Source organism: Carcharhinus amblyrhynchos, chromosome 26, assembly GCF_965287045.1.
Source record: "Carcharhinus amblyrhynchos chromosome 26, sCarAmb.v2.hapA, whole genome shotgun sequence".
In the NCBI taxonomy this organism is placed as follows: Eukaryota; Metazoa; Chordata; class Chondrichthyes; order Carcharhiniformes; family Carcharhinidae; genus Carcharhinus; species Carcharhinus amblyrhynchos.
In genome coordinates this window covers 13,478,261-13,502,326 of record NC_137349.1, presented here as the reverse complement: position 1 = coordinate 13,502,326, position 24,066 = coordinate 13,478,261, and the positions used below count along the sequence as shown (strand labels likewise).

Genomic DNA, 24,066 nt, shown 5'->3' with positions numbered 1-24,066 from the left:
TAGTCCTCCATACGGAGTGCCTGCTTGGCCCTCATGCTTCTTACCAAACCCTGAACAACACATCCAACAGCACTCGAGGAAAAAATCAGGACCAGTAGCAGTCCCACAGCCTCTACATATTGTATTTAATTTTCATGTAGAATATATACCATTTACAAGTGGCATTTTGAAATCTTGCAATATCATATTTAAGATTGCTTTTGAAAAGTTTCTAGAATACTCTGTAGCAGAGTGGTCTTTGAGATTAAATGTTAAACATAAGTTAAAGTAGAATGTTTCAAAATATTATTTATTTCTGCTTTCTCCTGGTTTGCAGTTCCTTTCAGATATCTTGTCCCTCTTGAGTAAATCTCTCTGAGGAGAAAGTCATTTTGTCATTGCTGGTTTGTAAAAAAAATTGTCTAATTTGAAGTAGGTTCAAAGTTTCCTATGATATTTAAACTTGAGTTTAATAATTAGATATTCCCTGGTTTGTGTATTATTTGCTAATGGAGAAATAATGGGATGCTTCATTATCCCAAGGTTGTAAAGGGGAAAATCAGCTACCAATGGTAAGCACCATTTTGGAAAGCAGTAATGTCAGTGGAGTACTATTTCATATACTGACAAATGTTCCCAAAATATAAGTATTGAGTTGAAAAGATATGGAAGAAATATAATTTGGAATTAGAAAAAAAAAGTTGCAATTTAGAAAAAATAACAGTTTTGCAGTGATATTTGGAAATGTATTGACTAATAAATGAAAGTCAACATGGATTTGTTCGAACTGAGTCATATTTGACAAAAATGTTTGCGTTCTCTGATGAACTAATAGGGATAAGGTTGATGTCGGAGTGTGGCGATGCGTACATACATTTTCAAAAATGTGGGAGTGTGGCTGATGCATACATTTTCAAAAGGCATTTGATAATGATAGACATAATAGGCTTGTTAGCACAATTAAAGCCATGGGATTAATGGGATATTGGTAGCATGGGTACAAAATTGGCCTAGGGGAAATAGTGTTTCAGACTAGAGAGAAGTATGGGGCAGCGTGGTGTCTTAATGGTTAGCACTGCAGCTTCTCAGTTCCTGGGATCTGGATTTGATTCCATGCTTGGGTCAGTGTCTCTGTGGAATTTGCATGTTCTCCTTGTGTCTGCGTGGGGTTCCTCCGGGTGATTTGGTTTCCCCCCACAGTCTGAAAGATGTGCTGGTTAGGTGCATTGACATGCTAAATTCTCCCTCAGTGTACCTGAATAGGCGCCAGAGTGTGTGGCGACTAGGGGATTTTCACAGTAACTTCATTGCAGTGTGAATGTAAGGTTACTTGTGACTAATAAATAAACTTCCCTTTACTTTTTTATGTCCCTTATAGCACCTGCAAACCAAGGAGTTGGTTTGCAGGTGCAGCAGGTAATTAAGGCAAAATGGAATTTTGTCCTTTATTGCTAGAGGGATGGAGTTTAAAAACAGCAAGGTTATGTTGCAGCTGTATAAGGTGCTGGTGAGGCCACACTTGGAATATTGTGTACAGTTTTGGTCTCCTTACTTGAGAAAGGTTATACTAGCACTGGAGGGGATGCAGAGGAGATTTAATAGGTTGATTCCAGAGTTGAGAGGGTTGGCTTATGAGGAGAAACTGAGTAAACTGGGGCTATACTCATTGGAATTCAGAAGAATGAGGGGAAATCTTACAGAAATATGTTATGAAGGGAATAGATGAGATAGAAGCAGGGAAGTTGTTTCCATTGGCAAGTGAAACTAGAACTAGGGGGCATAGCCTCAAAATAAGGGGAAGCAGATTTGGAACTAAGTTGAGGGGGAACTTCTTCACACAGAGGGTTGTGAATCTGTGGAATTCCCTGCTCAGTGAAGCAGCTGAGGCAAGCTGTTTTTAAGGCAAGGATAGACACATTTTTGAACAGTAAAGGAATTAAGGGTTATGGTGAGCAGGCAGGAACTGAGTCCACGAGAAGATCAGCCATGATCTTATTGAATGGTGGAGCAGCCTGAAGGGATCAGACAGCCTACGCCTGCTTCTAGTTCTTATGTTCTTATGGGACCATGAATTGGATTCAATTTGAATTGTTTTTTGGAGCAAGCAACGAGATGGATTAGGGGCTTGCCTCATCCACTCTGCGCATTGACTTTATAACTCTGAGAAAGGAATACAATTTTAAGCAAAATGTATTTTCCTTTACATTGCAGATTGCTATGTGCAGTCAGTACTAACACTTGCCGCCATCCCCAAAATAGTTCTTCAGACGCAGCTGCCCTGTAAACCTCAGCCTAATGACTATTCAAAGTGTGCATTTATCTTCAAGGTGAGAATTGGCAAGCTATTCAGTTATAAAATGTACTACAATTTTATATCCGAAAAACAATCAAGTTGTTCTGATAATTTGTATCTCAAATGTCTGCAAAGAAGGCTGGCCAAAGGTCATCGACCTGAAATGTTAATGCTGTTTCTGTATTCAACCCTTTTGGTCACAACAGTGTTAATTTAAAAAGCACCCCATCCCTTTCCTCAGCCCAAATATATTTATGTTTAAAGAGAGGCCAATTTCACTGAGCTTTCTTGAGTTCAAGAGTGACTTTATTAGTTACTAAATTGCAAGAAGAAAATACTAAAACAGCACATACAAAGATGAGAAATGAATTCAAAAATAAATAAAATACAAATCACCTTTTGGCTTGATCATGAGAAGTAGATGGTGAAACATTGTGGCAATTAAGCTGGGTGATTCCGATAGCACTGACTTTGACAACTGAGCAGTTGGTTTGGAGATTCTTGCCTCTGCAGGCTAGTTGAAAGGAGCTGTCCTGTTTTCCTTTTCAACTGTGAATTTGCTGACTTGCTTCCAGCAATCTGAGAGAGAGGGGTTTTTTTACGTTGCAAGTGAGGGATGCCTGATGAATGTTCTGCAGCTGTAATCTTCACAGCCCATGCCAGCAGATTAAAACTACAATACCTGAGTAGCACACAGACTGCTCTTTCCCAATCATATCATGCCCACAGTCTGGAATATAATTCAAAAGAGATGGTTTCTACTGCGATGGTAATCAACCTCCATTATCTCACAGGAAATTACAGTTATTGTGTTGCTTTTTTTTAAGCGTCAGTCTGAAATAAGGTGTGGCATTTTGTGGTCTCTGTTGGGACTGCGTGTAATTCACACAAGAACTTTACAGATGGTCACTGAATTAAATTGATTTGATTTATTATTGTCGCATGTATTGAGATACAGTGAAAAGTATTGTTTCTTGTAAACTATACAGACAAAACACACCATTCATAGAGTACATAGAGTAGAAGGAAAGGATAGGGTGCAGAATATAGTGTTGCAAGATGTAGTGGGATGAGGAGAATAGCTTAATATATAATAGGACCATTTAAAAGTCTGGTGGCAGTGGGGTAGGACCTGTTCTTGAATCAGTTGGTACGTGATTTCAGACGTTAGTATCTTTTTCCTGACAGAAGAAGTTGGAAGAGAGTATGTCTGGGGTGCTTGGGATCTTTGATTGTGCTGACTGCTTTCCCGAGGCAGCGGGAAGTGTAGATGGAGTCAATGAATTACATTCTCAGAACTTGCGTTCTCAGTCATCTTTGACTTGTGATATCCTTTTTTAAAACATATGTCTTATTTAAAAATTAAATATGTACATAAGTAATTCAGGGCTATGATTCGTTGTCATGACAATATAAAGAGTAAGAGAGTAGCTAAGGTGAGTGTTGGTCCCTCAGAGGGTAAGTCTGAAGAATTAATAATAGGAAACAAGGAAATGGCAGAGATATTGAACAAATATTTTATAGCTGTCTTCAGAATAGAAGGTACAAAACATTCCAACAAAATAGAAAATCAAGAGGTGAAAGAGAGGGAGGAACTTAAAACCATCACGATCACTGAAGGAAAAACAATAGAAAAACTAATGGGATTAAAGGCTGACAAGTTCACTGCACCCTACAGGAAGTGAGGTAGTGAATGCATTGGTTATAATCTTCCAAAATTCCTGAGATTCTGGAAAGAACAGTTTGGAAAACGGCAAATATAACTCCTCTGTTCAAGAAGGTGGGGAGACAAAGCAAGGACCTTTAGTCTAACACTTATCATTGGGAAAATGCTAGAATCCATTATTAAGGAAGTTGTAGCGTGTAAAAAATCAATATAGTCATTCAGAGGTTTGTGAAAGGGAAGACTGTTTGACAAATTTATTAGAGTTCTCTGAGGATGTAACAAGCAAGGTGGATAAAAAAGGATTTTTTGGATTTTCAAAATTCATTCAGTAAGATGCTATATGAAAGATTACGACAGAAGATAACAGCTCAAGGAATCAAGGGTATTTACGATCTATATTAATGCCTTGGATAAAGGGACACGTCTGGATTGTAGCCAAATGTGCTGAAGATGCAAAAATAGGAAAGCAAGTTGAGGAGAGAGACTTTTTTAAAAATCCTTTCATGGTATGTGGCTGTTGCTGGCAAGGTCAGCAGTTTCTGCTCATCTCGATTTGCCTTGATCTGAGTGACCTGGTAGGGCAGCTAAGAGTCCACCACAGTGCTGTGGGTCTGGAGTCGCAAGTAGGCCAGATCAGGTTAAGAAGGCAGATTTCCTTCCCCGTAAAAGATTAGTAAATCAGATAAGTTTTTACAACAACATGGTTACCGTTACTGAGACTAGCTTTCAACTGCAGATTTATTTTATTCATTGAATTTAAATTGAACCTTGTCTCCAACCTGGGTCTGTGGATTCTAGTCGAGTGACATTGCCATAATGCCACTCTTTCTCTGAGAGTGTTGAAGTGCAGACGGATTTGGACATCCTCGTACATGAGTTGCAAAAAGTTAGCATGCAGATACAGCAAGTAATTAGGAAGGCAAATTGAATAAAAGCAGTAAATGCTGGAAAAATTCAGCAGGTATAGCAGCATCTGTGGAGAGCATTAATGTATCGAGTCTTCATAACTCCTCACAGTTGGGTTTTTCCAGCATTTTCTGTTTTTGTTTCAGGTTTCCACGATGTGTGCTATTTTCCTTCTACTTTGAGGCAGATGAAATGCTGGCCTTTATTGTAAAGGGTGGAGTATAAAACTAGGTAAGCCTTGCTACAGCTGTACAGGGCATTAATGAGGCTGCACCTGGAGCACTGTGTGGAGTTTACATTGTGATTGGAATCATAGCTTCATGTGGACCCAGCTTAATGCAGTGGATTAAATCTTCAGTATGCCTGTATGTTAAAAAGCGGAAAAATAACCTCCAATTCGGAAACAATAGTTGGCTTTGCTCATTCCAAAAATATGAATCACAAAATCCCCCTTTCAATATTTGCATGTACGAGGGTTCCCAAGAGACCGGTTAATGTATGGTTTTGGGAGGTTAATTGAATTACATTTGACCAAGTGTTTAACTGTGTTTACCAGAAAAACCAGAGTGGTTAGTTGTATTTTTTTGAGCTGTGTGATTTGCATATTTTGAAACAGTCATGTATTTCCTACTTCAACATGTGTACAATTAATAGCCTTATTTATTTCTCTTTTGGGACACCGACTCTTGCTGAAGTACTGGCTCTATGGATGCCAGCCACACACACACATTCCAGTCCTGTGGGAGTGAATAGTCACCGTGAGATCACAGGCCAACCTAATCTTGTTCTCACAGGGGATCCCTGCACACACTTTGTAGCAAGGTCACTGGATAGTGGGGATCCCAAACTCAGTGCCACTTCTCTTTTATCCAGTGGGGGCCCCATGCTATGCTTCTTTTCCTCTTGTGCCTAGCATAACAAGCAAACTGATTGTAGCACCCCTACTAAGATCAGTGAGTTTGTTATCAACTGGGAATCACACCTGCAATGTTTTGATTTCTGTTGCACAGATACCTGGCTGAGCAATCAAGCTACATTGGGGATAGAATCAGCATTTAAGCATTTTCCCTTAATGTTCTGTTTATTCAGCTGTAATGCTAGATTTAAAACTTTACTGCTGAAGTTAGTTAAAGGAATGGAAGTTTAATGGGTATAAATTCAGGGAAAATATGTCCATTATTGTCTTTATGATGAATTGTCAAACAATCTGCTGCTTCAGAAAGTACCGTTGGTATAGCTTGTTTTAATAAGAAGTCAAACTGGGTTTGGACTATCCTAATTTTATCTCTCCCATCTTCTGAAGGTGCTAGCATCCTTCATGCCAGATATGTTCTTCTCTGTTGTTAACTTTTGTTGTCAGGCCCATCAGTTTACCATCATTATTAAAGTTGGCCATTTCTTGCCTATTTAGAGTTATCTTTTGTACATTCTAACACGGCTGTGGGGCCCGAGTGCAGACCTGTAAGACATTCCGAAGAATCGGATGATCTCCTATGGGGCTGCTTGGAGTTAGTGGACTGATCAGTGTTTAAAAACTCTGCGACCAGCCTGAATGAGTACGGCACCACTGTAACTGATTTTATCAGTGTGTCGAAGACTGCGTGCCAAAGAAGCAAATTTGCGTCGTCCCCAGCCAGAAACCATGGGTGAACAGGGATATCAACTGCTTGCTGAAGTCCAGGTCTGAGGCATTCAAATCAGGCAACACTGACCTATTCAAGAAAGCCAATCTAAGGAGATCCATCAAAGGTGCCAAAAGACAGTATTGGATCAAGATAAGAATCCCAGGCGAGCTACATCGACCCTTGCCGACTATGGCAAGGTCTGCAAGACATAACAGGCTGCAAGATAAAAGCATGTAAAATCGCCAGCACCAATGCACGTCTCCCTGATCAGCTCAATGCATTCTATGCCTGTTTTGAGCAAAACGTCAGTGAGAGCATGCCCTCCACCCTGGAAGCTCCGGATGAACCTACATCTGGGGGTCACCATTCCAGATGTCAGAGCAGCTTTCTTGAAGGTCAACCCATGGAAATTGACTGGCCCAGATGGGGATCCTGCACGGATCAGCTGGGAGTTGGGGGGAGGTATTCACAGACATCTTCAACCTCTCTTTACAACAATCTGAGGTCCCTATTTGCTTCAAAAAGACGACCATCATCCCTGTATCTAAGAAAAACCAAAGTGCCTTAATGACTGTCGGCTGGTGGGTCTGACAACCATCATCATGAAGTGCTTCGAAAGGTTAGTAATGACACAAATAAATTCCAGCCTACTGGACTACCTGGATCCACTACAGTTTGCCTACTGCCACAACAGATCCACAGCAGACACCATTTCCCTGGCCCTGCACTCAACCCTGGAACACCTAGATAACAAGGACACCTATGTCAGACTCCTATTTATTGACTACAGCTCAGGCTTCAACATTATTATTCCCACAAAACTCGTTTTCAAACCCCATGGCCTGGGACTTGGCACTTCCCTCTGCAACTGGATCCTGAACTTCCTAGCTCACAGACCATATCAGTAAGGATAGGTGACAATACCACCTCCACGATAATCCTCAACACCAGTGCCCCATAAGGCTATGTCCTCAGCCCACTACTATACTCCTTGTACACCTATGACTGCGGCCAGATTCCCCTCCAATTTGATTTTCAAGTTTGCTGACAACACCACCGTAGTGGGTCGGATCTCAAACAATGACGAGACAGAGTACAGGAACGAGATAGAGAATCTGGTGAACTGGTGTGGCAACAATAACCTCTCAATAAAAAGAACAATACACAGGAAACAGGCCCTTCGGCCCTCCAAGCTCATTGGTCCAACTAAACCATTCGTTTGTATCCCTCCGTTCCCAGTTTGTTCATGTGGCTACCCAGATAAGTCTTAAACGATCCCAGCATGTCTGCCTCCACCACCCTGCTTGGCAGTGCATTCCAATTTCAACAAAAAGGAGATTGTCATTGACTTCAGGAAGCGTAAAGGAGAACGTACCTCTGTCGACATCAATAGGGACGAAGTAGAAAGGGTTGAAAGCTTCAAGTTTTTAGGTGTCCAGATCACCGACAACCTGTCCTGATCCCTCCATGCCGACACTATAGTTAAGAACACCCGCCAATGCTACTACTTTCTCAGAAAACTAAGGAAATTTGGCATTGTCAGCTATGACTCTCACCAACTTTTACAGATGCACCATAGAAAGCATTCTTTCTGGTTGTATCACAGCTTGGTATGGCTCCTGCTCTGCCAAGATAATACAAAAGGTTGTGAATATAGCCCAATCCATCACTCAAACCAGCCTCCTATCCATTAACTCTATCTACACTTCCCACTGCCTCGGCAAAGAAGCTAGCTTAATTAAGGACCCCATGCACCCCGGACATTCTCTCTTCCACCTTCTTCTGTGCACCCTGGGCATTCTCTCTTCCACCACCTTCCTTTGGGAAAAAAATATATAAGTCTGAGATCATGTACCAATTGACTCAAGAACAGCTTCTTCCCTGCTGCTGTCAGACTTTTGAATGGACTTATCTTGCATTAAGTTGATCTTTCTGTACACCCTAGCTATGACTAACACTACATTCTGCACTTTCTCCTTTCCTTCTCTATGAACAGTATCTTTTGTCCGTATAGGTGCAAGAAACAATACTTTTCACCATGTTGATACATGTGACAATAATAAATCAAAGCAGATTTGCCTTAAAGGGTTTCTTGGACCTTAATTTGGCCAACTTCAGGCGGTGTACAAGGCATGGTTGCTCCACCTGAACTGGGGTCTGATGATGAGTACAAGGATTCTGACATTTCTGCACTTTGAAATATCTTAGTGTTGGGCACTTGGTCCTCTTATTTGATGCCCATGTTCAAACACATCCCATGTGGAACCTGTCCAACTGCTTAATATGTCTGGAATATATAGTCCAAGCTTCTCAAAACATAAAGGGGTGTGAATATTACCACAGCTTTGTAAACCAGTTTTGTTGCCATATAATAATATGAATGCAAAATATTGTGAATGCTGGAATCCGAAAGATAAACAGAAAATGCCAGAAAATCTCATTAGGCCTGACAGCATCTGTGGAGAGAGAATAGCGCCAACGTCTTGAGTCTGGATGACTTTCCAAAATGCAGGACCTCACACTTAACTGTATTGAAATCTATTTGCCGTTCCTCGGCCTACTTTAATCTGAGACTACCATTTCTGCTCACTTGTGATGCTTCACCTTAGTGAATGGGGCAGTCGTTTGACATATTATGCCTTTGGGAGAAGAATGACTAATGGATTGTGCATTATGTAGTCTGACTGGTAGTGAATCTAACTATTCATAGCTGAAAAATGAAGCATTCAGTATGATTTATAATTGCTGTATGATGGTTTCGTCATTATTTATATGGTTCTCATTTCACATTGTTTACTGATCATCAACCTTAACTACAATTTTTGAGCTATATAAAGGCATGCTGTTGTTAGCTGCTAGCCAATTGCAAAGATGGTCAGCACATTCCTGTGATATAAAATATACTCAGAGTACCATGGTAATGCAGATGCATTATCACACTTGCCTTTACCTATTGAGCTGATGCCATCAACTAGTTTCACTAATATTCTTTATATTTCACTCGTGGATTTGTCTGTGACAGCTTCTCAAGTTCAAGGACACACCAGAAATGGTCCTGTGATGGAGAAGGTGACGAATATGGTATTGAAAGGGATGGAAATGCATCATAGGCATCCTGATTTGAAGCCACGTGTGTCAAGAAAACTTGGGTTGACTGCCCAAGTTGCACTTCACAACCTCAAAAATGAAACCTAACCCAAGACTCGCCTTTTTCAACACAGAAATTAAAAAATGTAATTTGTGTATCTTGTTCCCAGCAGCATTTAGAACAAAAAGAACAAAGAACAACCCAGCACGGGAAACAGGCCCTTCGGCCCAACGAGCCCGCGCCGCCACATCTTCCTACACCTACCCTGCCCTGTGTGTATGTGAGTGGAACCCCTAATGTAGCCAGATTCAGGGGAGAATAATGTCAATTTGGTATACCAATCAGCCTTAGAGCACACCTTTGGGGTGTGGGAGGAAACCGGAGTGCCCGGAGGAAACCCACGCAACCACAGGGAGAACGCGCAAACTCCCACAGACACAGGCCCAAATCCATGTATCTGCACAGCTAGCAGTGATAGTCACTGAGCTGTTATGGCGCCCATCTGCTGGTCCAGAATTAAGCACACACAACGACACGAAGTACTAGGAATATTGTTCTCTTGGGAAAGAAAGTTTTGAAAAATCAACTCAAAAACACATTTGTAGTTGAATATTGAACCATGTTTGGGTCAAGTATGCTATATAAATCTTCTAGATAATACCTTGCAACTAAGAGACCCACTATGGCAATTGCCCCTGGGATTGATTTATAACTGCACAATATTTCCTCTTACTGTGGAGGTACAGTTTGTCTCTTTTAGTGGTGCTAAATGTCATTGGAAAACCAGCCACCCTCTTGTATCTCTCCAAAAAGCCTCCTTGATGTGCGAGGGTGATGAGAGTTGGTAGAGAATTGGAGCATGAAGGATGAATACTGTTGGTAAGCTTATGCCATTTCCCTCCTGATTTTTGTGAATGTACTTTCCAAGAACAGTTATTAGATGACATCAGGAGATGCTAAGGCACCTTGCAGTGCCTTTGATTGAGATCACTTCAGTGGAGGCTGAGAGAGATTTGATTGAGTTGTATAAAATTGAGAGAGGCTGGGATAGAATGAGTGGAAATAGCCTATTTAGCAGAGGTGTCAGTAACTCGGAGGCACAGATTTAGATACGTATGTTTTGCTGGGAGATGAGGAAAGATATTTTTCACCGAGAGCTGTAGAGGATGAAGCTCACTGCCTGAAAGGATGATGATGCAAAAGCCGTCAAATCATTTAAAAAGTAACCTTGAGGTGCCCAGGGCTATGGATCAAATGTTGGAAAGTGGGATTAGACTGGGTGACCCATTTTTTGGCTAGGTGCAGACACAATGGGCTTAATGGCCTCATTCTGTGCTGTAAAGTTCCTATAATTCTATGGTTATGCCAACAATCCCTAGGTTATATAGCTCCATTATATGTTAATATTACCAGCTGCGCCAGCAAGAAAGTCAGGGCCGCTTAGCTAAAAGCAAATTACTGCAGATGATGGAATCTGAAACAAAAGCAGAAAATGCTAGAAAATCTCAGCATCTATATAGAGAGAACAGGGCTAACATTTCAAATCTGGATAACTCTGAAGGAGAAATATTAGCTCCGTTCACTCCACAGATACGGTCAGACCTCAGATTTTCCAGTATTTTCAGTTTTTGAGTCAGGGGCACTACAAGCTCAAAATTGCCCAAGTTTTAAATCCTAAATTTAAAATTTTGCCCTTTCGTGCCCCTTACAGGAAAATCTGCCTTGCACACTGAACAGCGTACTCTTCTTCACCTTACCCAATCCATGTAATATCCTAAAGAAAAGTTTGCTCATTTTGTCAAACAAGGGTGTTCAGGGTGGCAGAGTCAAATCAATTTGAAGGAGTTGGGATACAGACCAACTATGGTGTAGTTGAATGGTGGAACAGGCTCAGGGAGCTGAATTACCTTCCTCTTGTTCCCCCGTTCCCTAAATATAATGGAGCTAGGAAATGAACTTATATTTAATAATAGAATGGTAATGCATTTGAGACATTGACAATTACCCTTTAACTCAGTGGGTTTATCCTTATGTCCTCTGCATTTAACTTCATTTGTTAAAACAATGTTTTTTCAAGCATAAACCACTTCAGGCAGGTTCCAGGGATAGATTGGAGAAGCTGGGTCTGTTCATACAGAGAAGGTTGAGAGGAGATCTGATAAATGTACTCGAAACCATGAAGGATCTGGAGAGCTGTTTGGAGAAACCATTCCCATTGCCAGAAGGGTCAAGAACCACAGCATACTGATTTAAAGTGATTGGCAAAAAAAAAATGACATGAAAAGCATTTTTAGGCAGAGAGTGATTAGGATCAGGAATATGCCACCTGAGAGTGTGGTGGAGACGCATTCATTCAGAGCTTTTACAGAAGGGCAATTGAACCATTGTCTGAAGGGGAAAAAAATTGCAGGGTTAAAGGGAAAAGGCAGGAGAGTGGGACTAGTCGAATTGCTATTGCAGAAAGTTGGCACAGATATGACAGGCTGAATAGCCTCCTCCTGTCCTATAACCACGCTATGATTCAATGATTTGCATAAGAAACATTTTATGTTTTGTCCTGTTTTCCTTTGCCTGCATGCAGTGAATGAAGTGTTAATAGGTTTGCAGAAGTTCTTAGATTCTTTCTTACTTTCTGACCCTGGAAATGTGACAAAAATAATTTGTTTGCTTCTTACAGTAAGCTCCTGGCTCGTAGTGACTTCCCTTCCCCCTTCCACTTTCTGGGAAAAGGTATAACTTGTCAAAGGGGGTGCCTGGAAATGATGTTGAGGAAATGCCAATGCTTTTGTTCTGTGATTGTGTACTGAGCTTTTACAAAGCTTAATTTTTGGAAGTCACTGCTAAAACATTTCTTATTTGTTAATGGCATTTGAGGTTCTGCATCAAACTTTTGCATTTCCCTTTTCTCCATTTCCTTCAGTCACGTGAGATGTTATTTATTCGCAGTTTACAGTGGGGTGTTAGCTTTGGCTCACTTTGTAGTATACTCATTTCAGAAGGTGGTAGGTGTAAGCCCTGCTTCAGAGACTAGAGCACAAAATCTAGGCTGACACTTGTTATGCCAGTGCTGAAGGGATGCTGCACTGTCAGAGGTGCCATTTTTCAAATGAAATGTTAAACCCATCTGCCCTATCAGGTGGATGTAAAAGATCCTCTGGACTATTCGAAAAAGTACAGGTACCACTTTCTTTGTCCAAGGCCAATATTTACCTCAAAACCCACATCACTGAAACAGATGATCTGGCTTCAATGCTGTTGTGGGAGCTTGCTGTGTAAATTGACTGCTTTGTTGTCAATATTACAACAGTGACTACACTTCAAATCTGTTTTATAAAATTAGAAGTAGGCTAGTCAGCCCTGCTCTGCCATTCAATAAGATCATGCTGATCCTCAATCTCAAAGCCACATTCCTGCTTTCTCTCCATACCCCTTGATGCCATTTAAATCCAAAAAATTATCAATCTCTTTCTTGGATATGTTCAGTGACATGGCTTCCACAGCCTTCTGTAGTAGAGAATTTGACAGGTTCACTACCCGTTGAGTGAAGAAACTTTTCCTCAATTTCAGTCCTAAATAGTCTACTCGGTATTCTGAAACTGTCCCTCCTGGTTCTCGATTCCCCAACCAGGGTAAGATTCCCCAAAATTCATTTGCTGTCAGTGTTCAATGGGCAGCGTGGCAGCACAGTGGTTAGCACTGCTGCCTCTCAGTGCCAGGGACCCGGGTTCAATTCTGGCCTTGGGTCACTGTCAGTCTGGAGTTTGCACATTCTCCCCATGTCTGTGTGGGTTTCCTCCCACAGTCCAAAGACATGTGGGTTAAGTTGATTTTGGCCATGCTAAATTGCCCCTCAGTGTCAGGGGGATTGGGAGGGTAAATGTGTGTGGTTATGGGGATAGGACTTGGGTGGGATTGTTGTTGGTACAGGCTTGATCAGCCAAATGGAGGCCTCCTGCCCTATAGATTCTATGAAATGCTGGAAATAAGAACATAAGAACATAAGAAATAGGAGCAGGAGTAGGCCATCTAGCCCTTCGAGCCTGCCCCGCCATTCAGTAAGATCATGGCTGATCTGTCGTGGCTCAGTTCCACTTTCCCGCCCTCTCCCCATAACCCTTAATACCCTCTCTTATCAAGAACCCATCAACCCGCTTCTTAAAAATATTTAGCGAGGCAGCCTCCACCACTTCAACGGGCAGAGAATTCCAGAGATTCACCACCCTTTGAGTGAAGAAGTTCCTCCTCAACTCCGTTCTAAACCGCCTCCCCTTTATCTTGAGGCTGTGCCCCCTAGTCCTACTGTCTTTTTGAGCGGGAAGAATCTCTCCACCTCTATCCTATCCATCCCATTCATCATCTTATACGTCTCAATGAGATCTCCCCTCATTCTTCTAAACTCTAACGAGTACAAGCCTAGTTTATTCAGCCTCTCCTCATAGCTCAATCCCCTCAACTCCGGTATCAGCCTAGTAAACCTCCTCTGCACTCCCTCCAAGGCCAAAATATCCTTGCGCAGGTGCGGCGCCCAAAACTGCACACAGTACTCCAGCTGCGGCCTCACCAATGCCCTATACAGCTGCAGCAAGACCTCCCTACTTTTATATTCAATCCCCCTCGTGATGAAGGCCAGCATCCCATTCGCCTTCCTGACCACCTGCTGCACCTGCAAGCTGGGTTTTTGCGACTCATGCACAAGGACCCCGAGGTCCCTCTGCACCGTCGCCTGCTGCAGTTTTTCGCCACGTAAGCAATAGTCCTTCCTACCATTCTTCCTACCAAAGTGGACCACCTCACACTTGCCAACATTAAATTCCATTTGCCATTTCCTGGCCCATTCGCCCAGCCTATCTAGATCCTTCTGCAGACTCTCCACACCCTCCGCACAATTTGCCTTTCCCCCAATCTTGGTGTCATCAGCAAATTTCGACACCCTACACTCGGTTCCCTCCTCCAGATCATCTATATAAATGGTAAATAGCTGAGGCCCCAGCACCGACCCCTGGGGCACCCCACTAGTCACCAACCGCCAATCTGAATAGCACCCATTGACCCCCACTCTCTGCCTCCTATTTGACAACCAATCCTCTATCCACGCTAACACCCTACCCCCAACTCCATGTCCCCTGACCTTCTGCAATAACCTCTTGTGCTCAGCAGATGAGAAAAAATCCATATAGAGAGAAGCAGAGTTGATGTGTAAAGTAGCTAGCCTTTCAGATACAGTAGATACAGAATGAAACAAGTTTTAGGCAAGTGCAGAGAGGAAAAAGAACAAAAGAAAAATTCTGTGATAGTGTTGAAGGCAGGAGCAAGAATGAAAGGAATTGCATTTACATTGTTGCTTCTGGTTGTGTCAAAGCACTTCACATCCAATGAAATACTTTCAAAGTGTAAAAGCCAAAAGCAAAATACTGTGGATGCTGGAATATGAAACAAAAACTGAAAATGCTGAAAAATCTTAGCAGCTCTGACAGCATCTGTGGAGAGAGAACAGAGCCAAAGTTTTGAGTCAAGATAACCCTTCGTCAGTGTTATAGTTTTTGTTGTAAGGAGTAATTAAGTGGTGCAAAGCAAAAGTGGGTGGTAATAATCAAGTAAAAAGAGAAAAGTTGGTCTAGAGGAACTGCAACTGGAAACAGTAGAAATATTTCCAGCGACTTCTTCAAAAAATTGGGAGCAGTGGTAATGGCTGCATATTGTTGAAGCCAGTATTAAATTTAGAAGGCTGACCAAGTTGGTTCTCATGACAATGTTTCTCTTTTCATCTGTGTCAGTCTGTATTCCTCTGTCTTGCTATCTGATACTGTGTGCTTTTCAGATCTCATAGGACTGGCCAGTATATCAAAAACAGATGAATCGTTGCAAGTTATGAGAACTTATGCACAAATTGACGTCACCATTTACTTGCACAAGAGTGGTTGCATGTGACAGGCTCTGAAAGGTTAGAGAGATGTGGATCAGGCACTCTATAAAATTCATTTTCATGTTGTTCAGCTGTAAGTCTAACTTATGAAAATATTCAGCTTAGTGTAACCACATGTTCTGACAGATTCCGAGCTGCAGCTATAGTGGGTGGCTGGAAGTTTCTTTAGTTATGTTTCTGTTAAATGTTTGTATAACTCACTAAAAATTCTGGGGAGGATTGGCTCCAGGGGATATAATTTACAATATTGTCAAGAGTTGATCATTTTGTCAGATGTAAGTTTTTATTTAAAATTGTCCATTTCTCCTCCTTTTCCTCCCTCTGTCATTCCTACAGGCAATGCTGACTTGCACAGTTTTAGTGAATCTTCCTAGATAGCCTCTTGGGATTGAGGAGGACTTGTTTCTATTTTGGTTCGATGAGTTCTGAAATGGATGTTAAGTCCAATATGTGATAAGTAGACTCTGCCACATTGGGAACAGATCAGTGCTTGAAGGGTAGATAAATGAATTTTGAGGTTTGTGCATTGTCTCTGGTGCCTTGCCTTCACCCCTATTGCCGATAGAGGTGTCTTCTCAAGTGAATCTTCTCTGTTTTGGTTGGCCATGAGTCAGGGGTTGCCATGAGTCAACAAGCATGTTTGATCTGATCAGAGATGCTTGGAGAATATCCCTAAAGCGTTTGCACTGTCCTCCTGAGAGTCTTCTGCCACAACCAAGTTCCAGATAGAGCTGCTTCGGGAATCTGGTGTCAGCAGAGCCGGTTTTGAGTGATTGATGCTTCGATGCTGGCCATGTTGCTTTGCAAGAGGATGCTGCTGTTTGGAGATTCTTTCTTGCTTCTGCATTTTGGAGGATCTGGAATCTGGTGGTATTGAGATGGGTCAACTTGGACAACCTAGTGTGAGTATAGGCAGTGTGTGTGTCATTATTACACATTAAATCCATACCTAATATGCAGCCTCACTTTCCAACTCTTAATAGTAACCAGGAGCTCTGATCCCTGGAAGATATTTATTTCTCAAATGCAGGATGCTGAAGAAGCATGATATTTTCCTATCATCTGGCTGAGGAGATCTTAGCACACACCAAGGATAGAAGCTGAGATCTTCTGATTTCTAGCTAAATACTGCACCAGCAGCTCTTGGCTTTAGTTACTGGGCATTGAACAAGCTCCTGGCATCCCTTCTTCTCCCGTTGTCCTAGCTCGGATGGGAGACCCTTCAGTTCCTCTTGAAATCCCTCCACCAGCCTTTTTCATTTTTAAACACGGCCTCAAACTCAGTATCTTTAAGCATGTTTCTAATTGCCACTCCCAATCTCTCAGTTCACTGCTCAACAGACGTTCTTCTTAAGCCTACTTTGAAGAATTTCTGTACGTGAAAAATGCAATTATAACTGCAAGGTATTAGCAGTTAAATGATGTTTGGCACATGCAGTATTCCCCCCCATATCTTTTGATCCCTTTAGCCCCAGCGCCATATCTAATTTATTTTTAGTAGAAATACTTATTCATCATACAGGTAAATTGTATTTGTACAAATTCTTAACAAACGTCTTCTATCATATTGTTTCGAAGGAGGAGTCTTTCACTCATTTGTTATTCACTAATCAGAAATTAGTCATATTTAGATTCCCAAACTATCACATGGATATTTGACTGATGGGTTGCACAGCATTGGTTGTCCAATACTAGATCTCTAGACTCTTCCAGTTCTGGCCTCTTTTGCATTCCCAATTTTAATCCCCTTTTTGTTGGTGGCCATGCCTTCAGCTGCCTAGGCCTCCAGGTGCTCCAGTTTCCTCCCACAGTCCAAAGATGTGCAGGTTAGGTTGATTGACCATGCTAAATTGACCCTAGTGTCAGGGGGATTAATAGGGTAAATTGAGGGGTTACAGGCAGAGGGCCTAGGTGAGATTGTGGTCAGTGCAGTCTCAATGGGCCGAATGGCCTCCTATACTGTAGGGATTCTGTGATTTTATAAATCCCTCCCTAAATGCCTCTATCCCCCTCTATTCTACTTTAAAAACTTCTTTTAAGAAAGCCCAGTGATTCTGGGTGCTGTGCTGTACAATGTTTGTGGAACTTTTTATAAACCTGGTGTTTTCTGCAATAAAGAAGCCTGCAGGCAAACTATAAACTACATTTGTAATGTATAATGAAGCAGCCTACCACAGGATCTGCAAGAATCAACCTGCAATTCTTTACATTGCCTTAAGTTATACACAAATCTAGAGCTGCTGATGCTGCATCTTTGAAATTATTTTGAGAATTAAAAAATTAAAATCTGTCAGTCACACTCTACAAACCTTCAATCATGTATCCTAATAACTCCTTGTGTTGCTTGGTGTCAAATTTTGTTTGATAATTACTCTATGAAGAGCCTTATAATCATTTACAACATTAAAGATGCTATGTAAATGCAAGGTGTTTTTTAGAAGCACTAACCACTTCTGTTGAAACTGCACTACAGCATAGTAAAACTGCCGACAGCGGTTGCAGGTTTATTTTCAAAAGTACGTTCTGTTATACCCATTTGTTCAAACTGGAGTTCTGAGGAGCTCAGTGTTGCAACAATGCCGCATGATATTTATATTAATCAAGGGCAAGATATTTTCCCTGCTGATCTGCCTACTCCTCTCATTTGCTCAAATAAGCAAGTTATTATTCACCACAATCCATTTTTCAAGCTTTTCTTGTCAGACAGCAGTTTAAATGTGCCTAGAAGGTACAGTAACAATGGAAATGGAGATTCCCATTGAGTGGTGTTCTTTGTTTGAAACTTACAATTCAATCTCAAGGGGAGCAAACAGTGTGCACATCATGACTGAACAAGAGTGCCTACACACACGGTCACTAACTCTGCTGGATGCCACTGAGCATTGCACCAACACCGCCACTCAAACTCATGTCTTGAAGTGTCTCCCTGACTGCTTGTTAAGACAGTAATTGTGCTTTTTGCCAATGTTCTTGATCAAAGGCTTGTCAGTGCATTCACAATTACGTAGCCATAGATGAAGCAGCTTCACAACCACATCCTTCCGCCAGTTTGTTTGAGAGAACCAACAAAACAACAAAAGCAAAAGGTATTGTGGATGCTGGAATGCCGATTGAAAAATATTGTAGGCTGAAAATGCTCAACAGATCTCATAGGAGATGTACAATTCACCAGTCAGGAGTGCAATGAAATTCTCTCCACTTGCCTAGATGAACACTCAAAGCTTGACACCATTCAGGGCAAAGCAGCCCGTTTGATTGCTACCCCTTCCACAGACGTTCAATCCCTCCACCACTGACGAACGCTTGGCAGCCATGTGCGCTGCAGGGACACTCAAGTTCCTTAGGCAGCACCTTCCAAACACATGACCACTATGGTGCCAGAGTGAGGCTACTTCTTGCAAGCTATGCCCAGCATACCCTCTAATTCTGTTTTACTCTTGTTCTATGCTCTTAAAACTCTATTCTAACTCTCTTAAAACTACATTCTGCATCCTCTCCTTTCCTTGTCTATACAACCCCTATAGTACAGGAGGAGGCCATTTGGCCCATCGGATCTGTACTGACCACAATCTCACCAGAACCTATTCCCGTAACCTCGCACATCTATCCTGCTTAGGATCAATTTAGCATGGCCAATCAACCTAACGTACACCTCCGGAGCACCCGGAGGAAACCCACGCAGACAAGGAGAAAGTGCAAACTCCACACTGACAGTGACCTGAGGCTAGAACTGAACCTGGATCCCTATTGCTTTGAGGTAGCAGTGCTAACCACTGTTCTTTGTGTGTTCAAAACAACAGTACTTTTCACTGTATACAAATACATGTGACAATAATAAATCAAATCAAAAATCACTACCAACTAAAAAGCCAATAGCATCAGATTCCTGGGAACACCTGGAGGCTCCTCCCCTAAGCCACTCACCAACCTGACTTGGAAATATATCACCGTTCCTTCATTGTTGCTGTGTCAAAATCCTGGAACTTCCTCCCTAACAGCACTGTAAGTGTACCTACTCCTCCAGGACTGCAGCAGTTCAAGTCGGCAGCTCACTACCATCAGCTTGAGGGCAACTGGGAATGGGCAATAAATGCTGGTTTAGCCAGTGATGCCCACATCTCGAATGAATTTTATGAAAGGATTGCAGAGGATATATTGCATACAAACAGGCCATTTAGTCCATGCCAGAATTTATGGTATACTTGAGCTGCCTCCTATCTTTCCTCTTCTAAAGCTATCATCATGACCATCTACTTCCCCTTCTCCCTTATGTGCTTTTCTGACTTTCTCTTAAATGCTCCTCTTTCCCTCAATCACTCCTTGTGATAACGGGTTCCACATTCTCACCATTCTTTGCATAAAGAAGGTTGTTCTGAATTCCCTATTGGATTTCTTGCTGGTTCTCTTATTTTTTTTATCTCGTTCATGGGAGCGTTCATGGGACGTTAACGTCACTGGTTGGACCAGTGATTGCCCATCCATTGGGCAGTTGAGAGTCAGTCACATTGCTGTGGGTCTGGAGTCACGTGTCAGCAGGACCCGGTAAAGACAGCAGACTTCCTTCTCTCAAATGGGTTTTTATAACAATTGAGTGGTTTCATGGTCGTCATTAAACTTTAAATTCCAGATTTTTATTGAATTCGGATCTCACCATCTGCTGTGGTGGGATTTGAACCCAAGTCCCAGACCATTACCCTGGGTCTTTGGTTTACTAGTCCAGCGACAATACCAATATGCCCCCAACTAATATATTGATGACTTCTAGTTATGCTGTTCCCCAGAAAGGAAACATCCTGTTTTGATTCCATTCTATCAAAACCTTTTATACCTTGATGAGGTCACCTTAGCCTTTTTTGAATAAAGAAAAGTCACGAGTGCAGCTGATGTTATAGAAACTAGAAGCAGGAGTAGGCTGTTCGGCCCTTTGAGTCTGCTCCGCCATTCATCTTGATCATGGCTGAAAACCCGAATTCAATATCCTGGTACCCCCTTTCTCCCATTTCCCTTATTTGCGAGGGTGTCCCAACCTGGGACACTGGTTTGTGGTGGTGTATAATTTTCACAAGAATGGTGTGAAGAGTCATGTGCAAGACCCACTGAGAACAGTAACCAGCTAGTCATAGCATGACACTTGTCAAATACTGTTTATTACAGTGCAGAAAAAGACACATACACAAATACAACTATAATGATCAGAGACACTATATATCAGGGAAGGTCCTATGAGGAGAGACTGAGGGATTTGGGGTTGTTTTCGTTGGAAAGAAGGCAGCTAAGAGGAGACCTTATTGAAACATACAAGATGATTAGAGGTTTAGATAGGGTGGACAGTGATAGCCTTTTTCCTCTGATGGAGAAAGCTAGCACGAGGGGACGTAGCTTTAAATTAAGGGGTGGTAGTTATAGGTCAGATGTCAGAGGTAGGTTCTTTACCCAGAGGGTGGTGGGGGAATGGAATGCCCTGCCTGCTGCAGTTGTAGATGCGCCTAGTTTGGGGGCATTTAAGAGGTCCGTGGATGGAAAGGGATTGGTTTAGGTTAGAGGGTCATTGCTTTTTTCTTAATTGGTCGGCGCAACATTGTGGGCCGAAGGGCCTTTTCTGCACTGTTATGTTCTATCTACACAGTTTAAGTAGAAATTAACCATTTGATCCAAAATAGATTTACGAGATTTGAATTTCTTCAGGACTTCCCTCTTCCCAAACAACATCCCATTCAATTGATCTATAAGTAAAGGCCAGCTTATACTTACCATGCTGTATACGATTGAGGAGTTATTCTGGGGAAAGTCTCTTCGTGGTTCGGCAAATATATAGATTTAACCAGCTCAATGAAGGTTTCCGTACTTTTGCTTCTGGCCCGCTAGAACTAGCTTACAAGCTGCTAAATGGAAAACCTGCCCCTCAGGCTGCTAGATGGAAACTGCCTCTCTATTAGTTAATTATACTCCTTTGATGGGCAGCACGGTGGCATCGTTGTTACCATTGCTGCCTCATAGCACCATGGACCCATGTTCAATTCCGGCTTTGGGTGACTGTGTGGAGTTTGCATGTTCTCTACATGGATTTCCTTCCAATGCTCTGGTTTCCTTGCACAGTCCAAAGATTTGCAGCTTAGGTGGATTGGCCAAGCTAAATTGCCCCTTGGCGTTCCAAGATGTGTAGGTTGGGAGGATTAGTGGGGTAGATATGTAGGGTTACAGAGGTAGAGCCTGGATAACACTTTTTTAAAAAAAATGGTGGGTTGGTGCAGATTCATTGGGCTGAATGGCCTCCTTCTGCACTTTAAGGATGCTATGGTTCGTTCTGTGTGTTGGCTATATGTACCCTTTCTTCTATAGTTCTAACATAGGCCTTTCCTGGATGGTGCAATTGTCTGCCCAAAATGCTTCCTTTTAGAGGAACGATGTATCTTTTGGTCTGTCTGCACTACCAACCTCGTTTTTGACATTCTCATCTGGTGAAATACCTTTTGAAGTGCTGATGGCTTTTGACCTACTGACAAAGACCCAGCCTGTCACTCCTTTCCTGATATGTTATACTTATGTATTTCAAGTATCAACTTTGTAAATCTTCTCTGCATCCTGCTTTAATATCCTTTTCTCAATGCATGCCAACCACAATTGTATGCAGTGTTTCAAGTGAGGTATAACCAAGGTTCAGTACAAGTTTAGCATAACTTCCCTATTTTTCGATTCTATCCTTCTGGGAATAAAACCCAGTGCTTGTTATTTTTGGTCTTGCTAACCTTTGGCACATCTTTTAGAGATTGATGCATTTGTACTGAGATCCCTTTGTTCCTTTACCTCACCCAGACGTGGGCGTTCCAAATAATAAGTGACCCCTCTATTCTTCCTACAACAGTGCACTATCTCACAATTATCTCTGTTGAATTGATAAGCAAGCGGTCATCGGCTATAATATTAACTCTGTTTCTCTGTCCACAGCTGCTGCTGCTAAACCTTCTGAGTGCTCTCATCAGTTTCTGAAATTAATTTGTATTTTCGCCTTTGTTTTATCTCTACTGATGTTGGTGAGACTCCGATTACAAGCTGGTTGAAGTGAGGTTGAAACGTGCATTGATCTCCTTGTGATTCTGATGAGGGCCAGTGCTAGAACACTGAATATCACTGTGAAAGAAGCCGTTGGCTTCTAGTTCAGCACCAGGACTATACACCTGTCTAGCAGCTGTGACCACTGCAGTACTTGGAGCTTTCTCATCAGTAACATCATGATTCTGTCAGCGATCGCACTGAACCTTCATCCTGTCATACAGTTGTTCAAATCAAACAGATAACATGCGTAAGACATTATTGGATGCCTTATTTGCCAGGCCACTTTGCACAGCAAGATCCAAGAAGTAACAATGGGATGAATTACCAATTTGTGTTTCTGGTTGAGGGAAGAATATTGGCCTGGATACCGCAAGAACTCTCTCCTGTTCTTGGAACGGTGCTGCAGGATTTTGTGTGTATCCAAACAGGGAAGTTGAGTCTCATCTGATAGCATCTCAGAAAATGCACAATTTATCAGTCTGTGAAGGGCTGAGTTTAGAATAGGCCCTGGAGTGAAACTTTCTTTGTCCTCTTGACGGAGACGGAAGTTGTTTCAACTGAACTGAGGCTGACACTTTTTACATTGTTCCCAATAGGCTGTGACGACTTCTAAATAATTTTTTAATCTGGTTCCTATTTGTGCCTCTTTCTTGGGGGGCGGTGGTGGTGGTGGTTAAACTGTGTTGAATGTTTCTGGAGCATGTTGGATTTTGTTTTGAAAAGCTGACATTTTCTTTTCTTTCCAACAGCGGATCACCATTCCAAGGCCAGATTGCCCAAATGAAGTGCGGACATTCACATTTTACCTTTGTAATGTCGGCAGGGACAATCCCCAGTGCAGCTTTGACTGTATTCAACAGTATCAATCTCGGTAAGATTTAGCTCTGCTGTTGTTCCTTGGAAAGCATTTCATACCTTGCCTCAAATATACAGCACGAAACAGGCCTTTCGGCCCAACTGTGCTATGATGGTGTTTATGCCCCCTGTTTTGCTTTGTCTCTCTCAATCAACCTGTCCTTCTGTTCCTTTCTCCCCCATATATATCTAGCTTTCCCTTAAGATGAATGCCATTGCTGCATTTATCCACTCCATGCCATTTTCAAATTCTCAGCACTGGTAAAGAGGCTTTTCCTGAATTTCTTATTGGATTTATTGGTGACTATGTTATTTTATGGCCCCTAGTTTTGAGCTCCACTGTAAGTGGACTCGTCTCCACATATTTCACATCAATCCCTTGCATATTTTTTGACCTTTTCAGGTCATTTTTTCAGTCTTTTCAAAAAAGAATCCCAGCGTGTTCAGTGTGTCCTGTTAATTATAATTAATAATTCATGTAAATCTTCTTTGCACCTTCTCTAATGTCTCAATATTCTTTTTGCAATTTGGAGACCAGAACTATGTTTTGGGATGTTTGATTTGTTCTAATCCATGTTGTCACTTAAAACACTGGAGTACACAGACATCAGTTGCAAACCTGTAGAATCAGGTCTTTAACAAGCTCAAATTACATCATCCACTCTCTGAAATGGCCAC

General features: G+C 41.9%; 1 protein-coding gene across 1 annotated transcript in view; it reads left to right on the top strand.

The window, feature by feature from the left end:
* ell (elongation factor RNA polymerase II) overlaps positions 1-24,066 on the top strand; it is a 149,194-nt gene that overhangs the window by 72,753 nt on the left and 52,375 nt on the right. Inside the window, exon 3 of the mRNA XM_080212665.1 lies at positions 23,283-23,404. Within this exon, the coding sequence (XP_080068791.1) occupies positions 23,283-23,404 (122 nt within the window). The remainder of the gene's footprint in view (positions 1-23,282; positions 23,405-24,066) is intronic.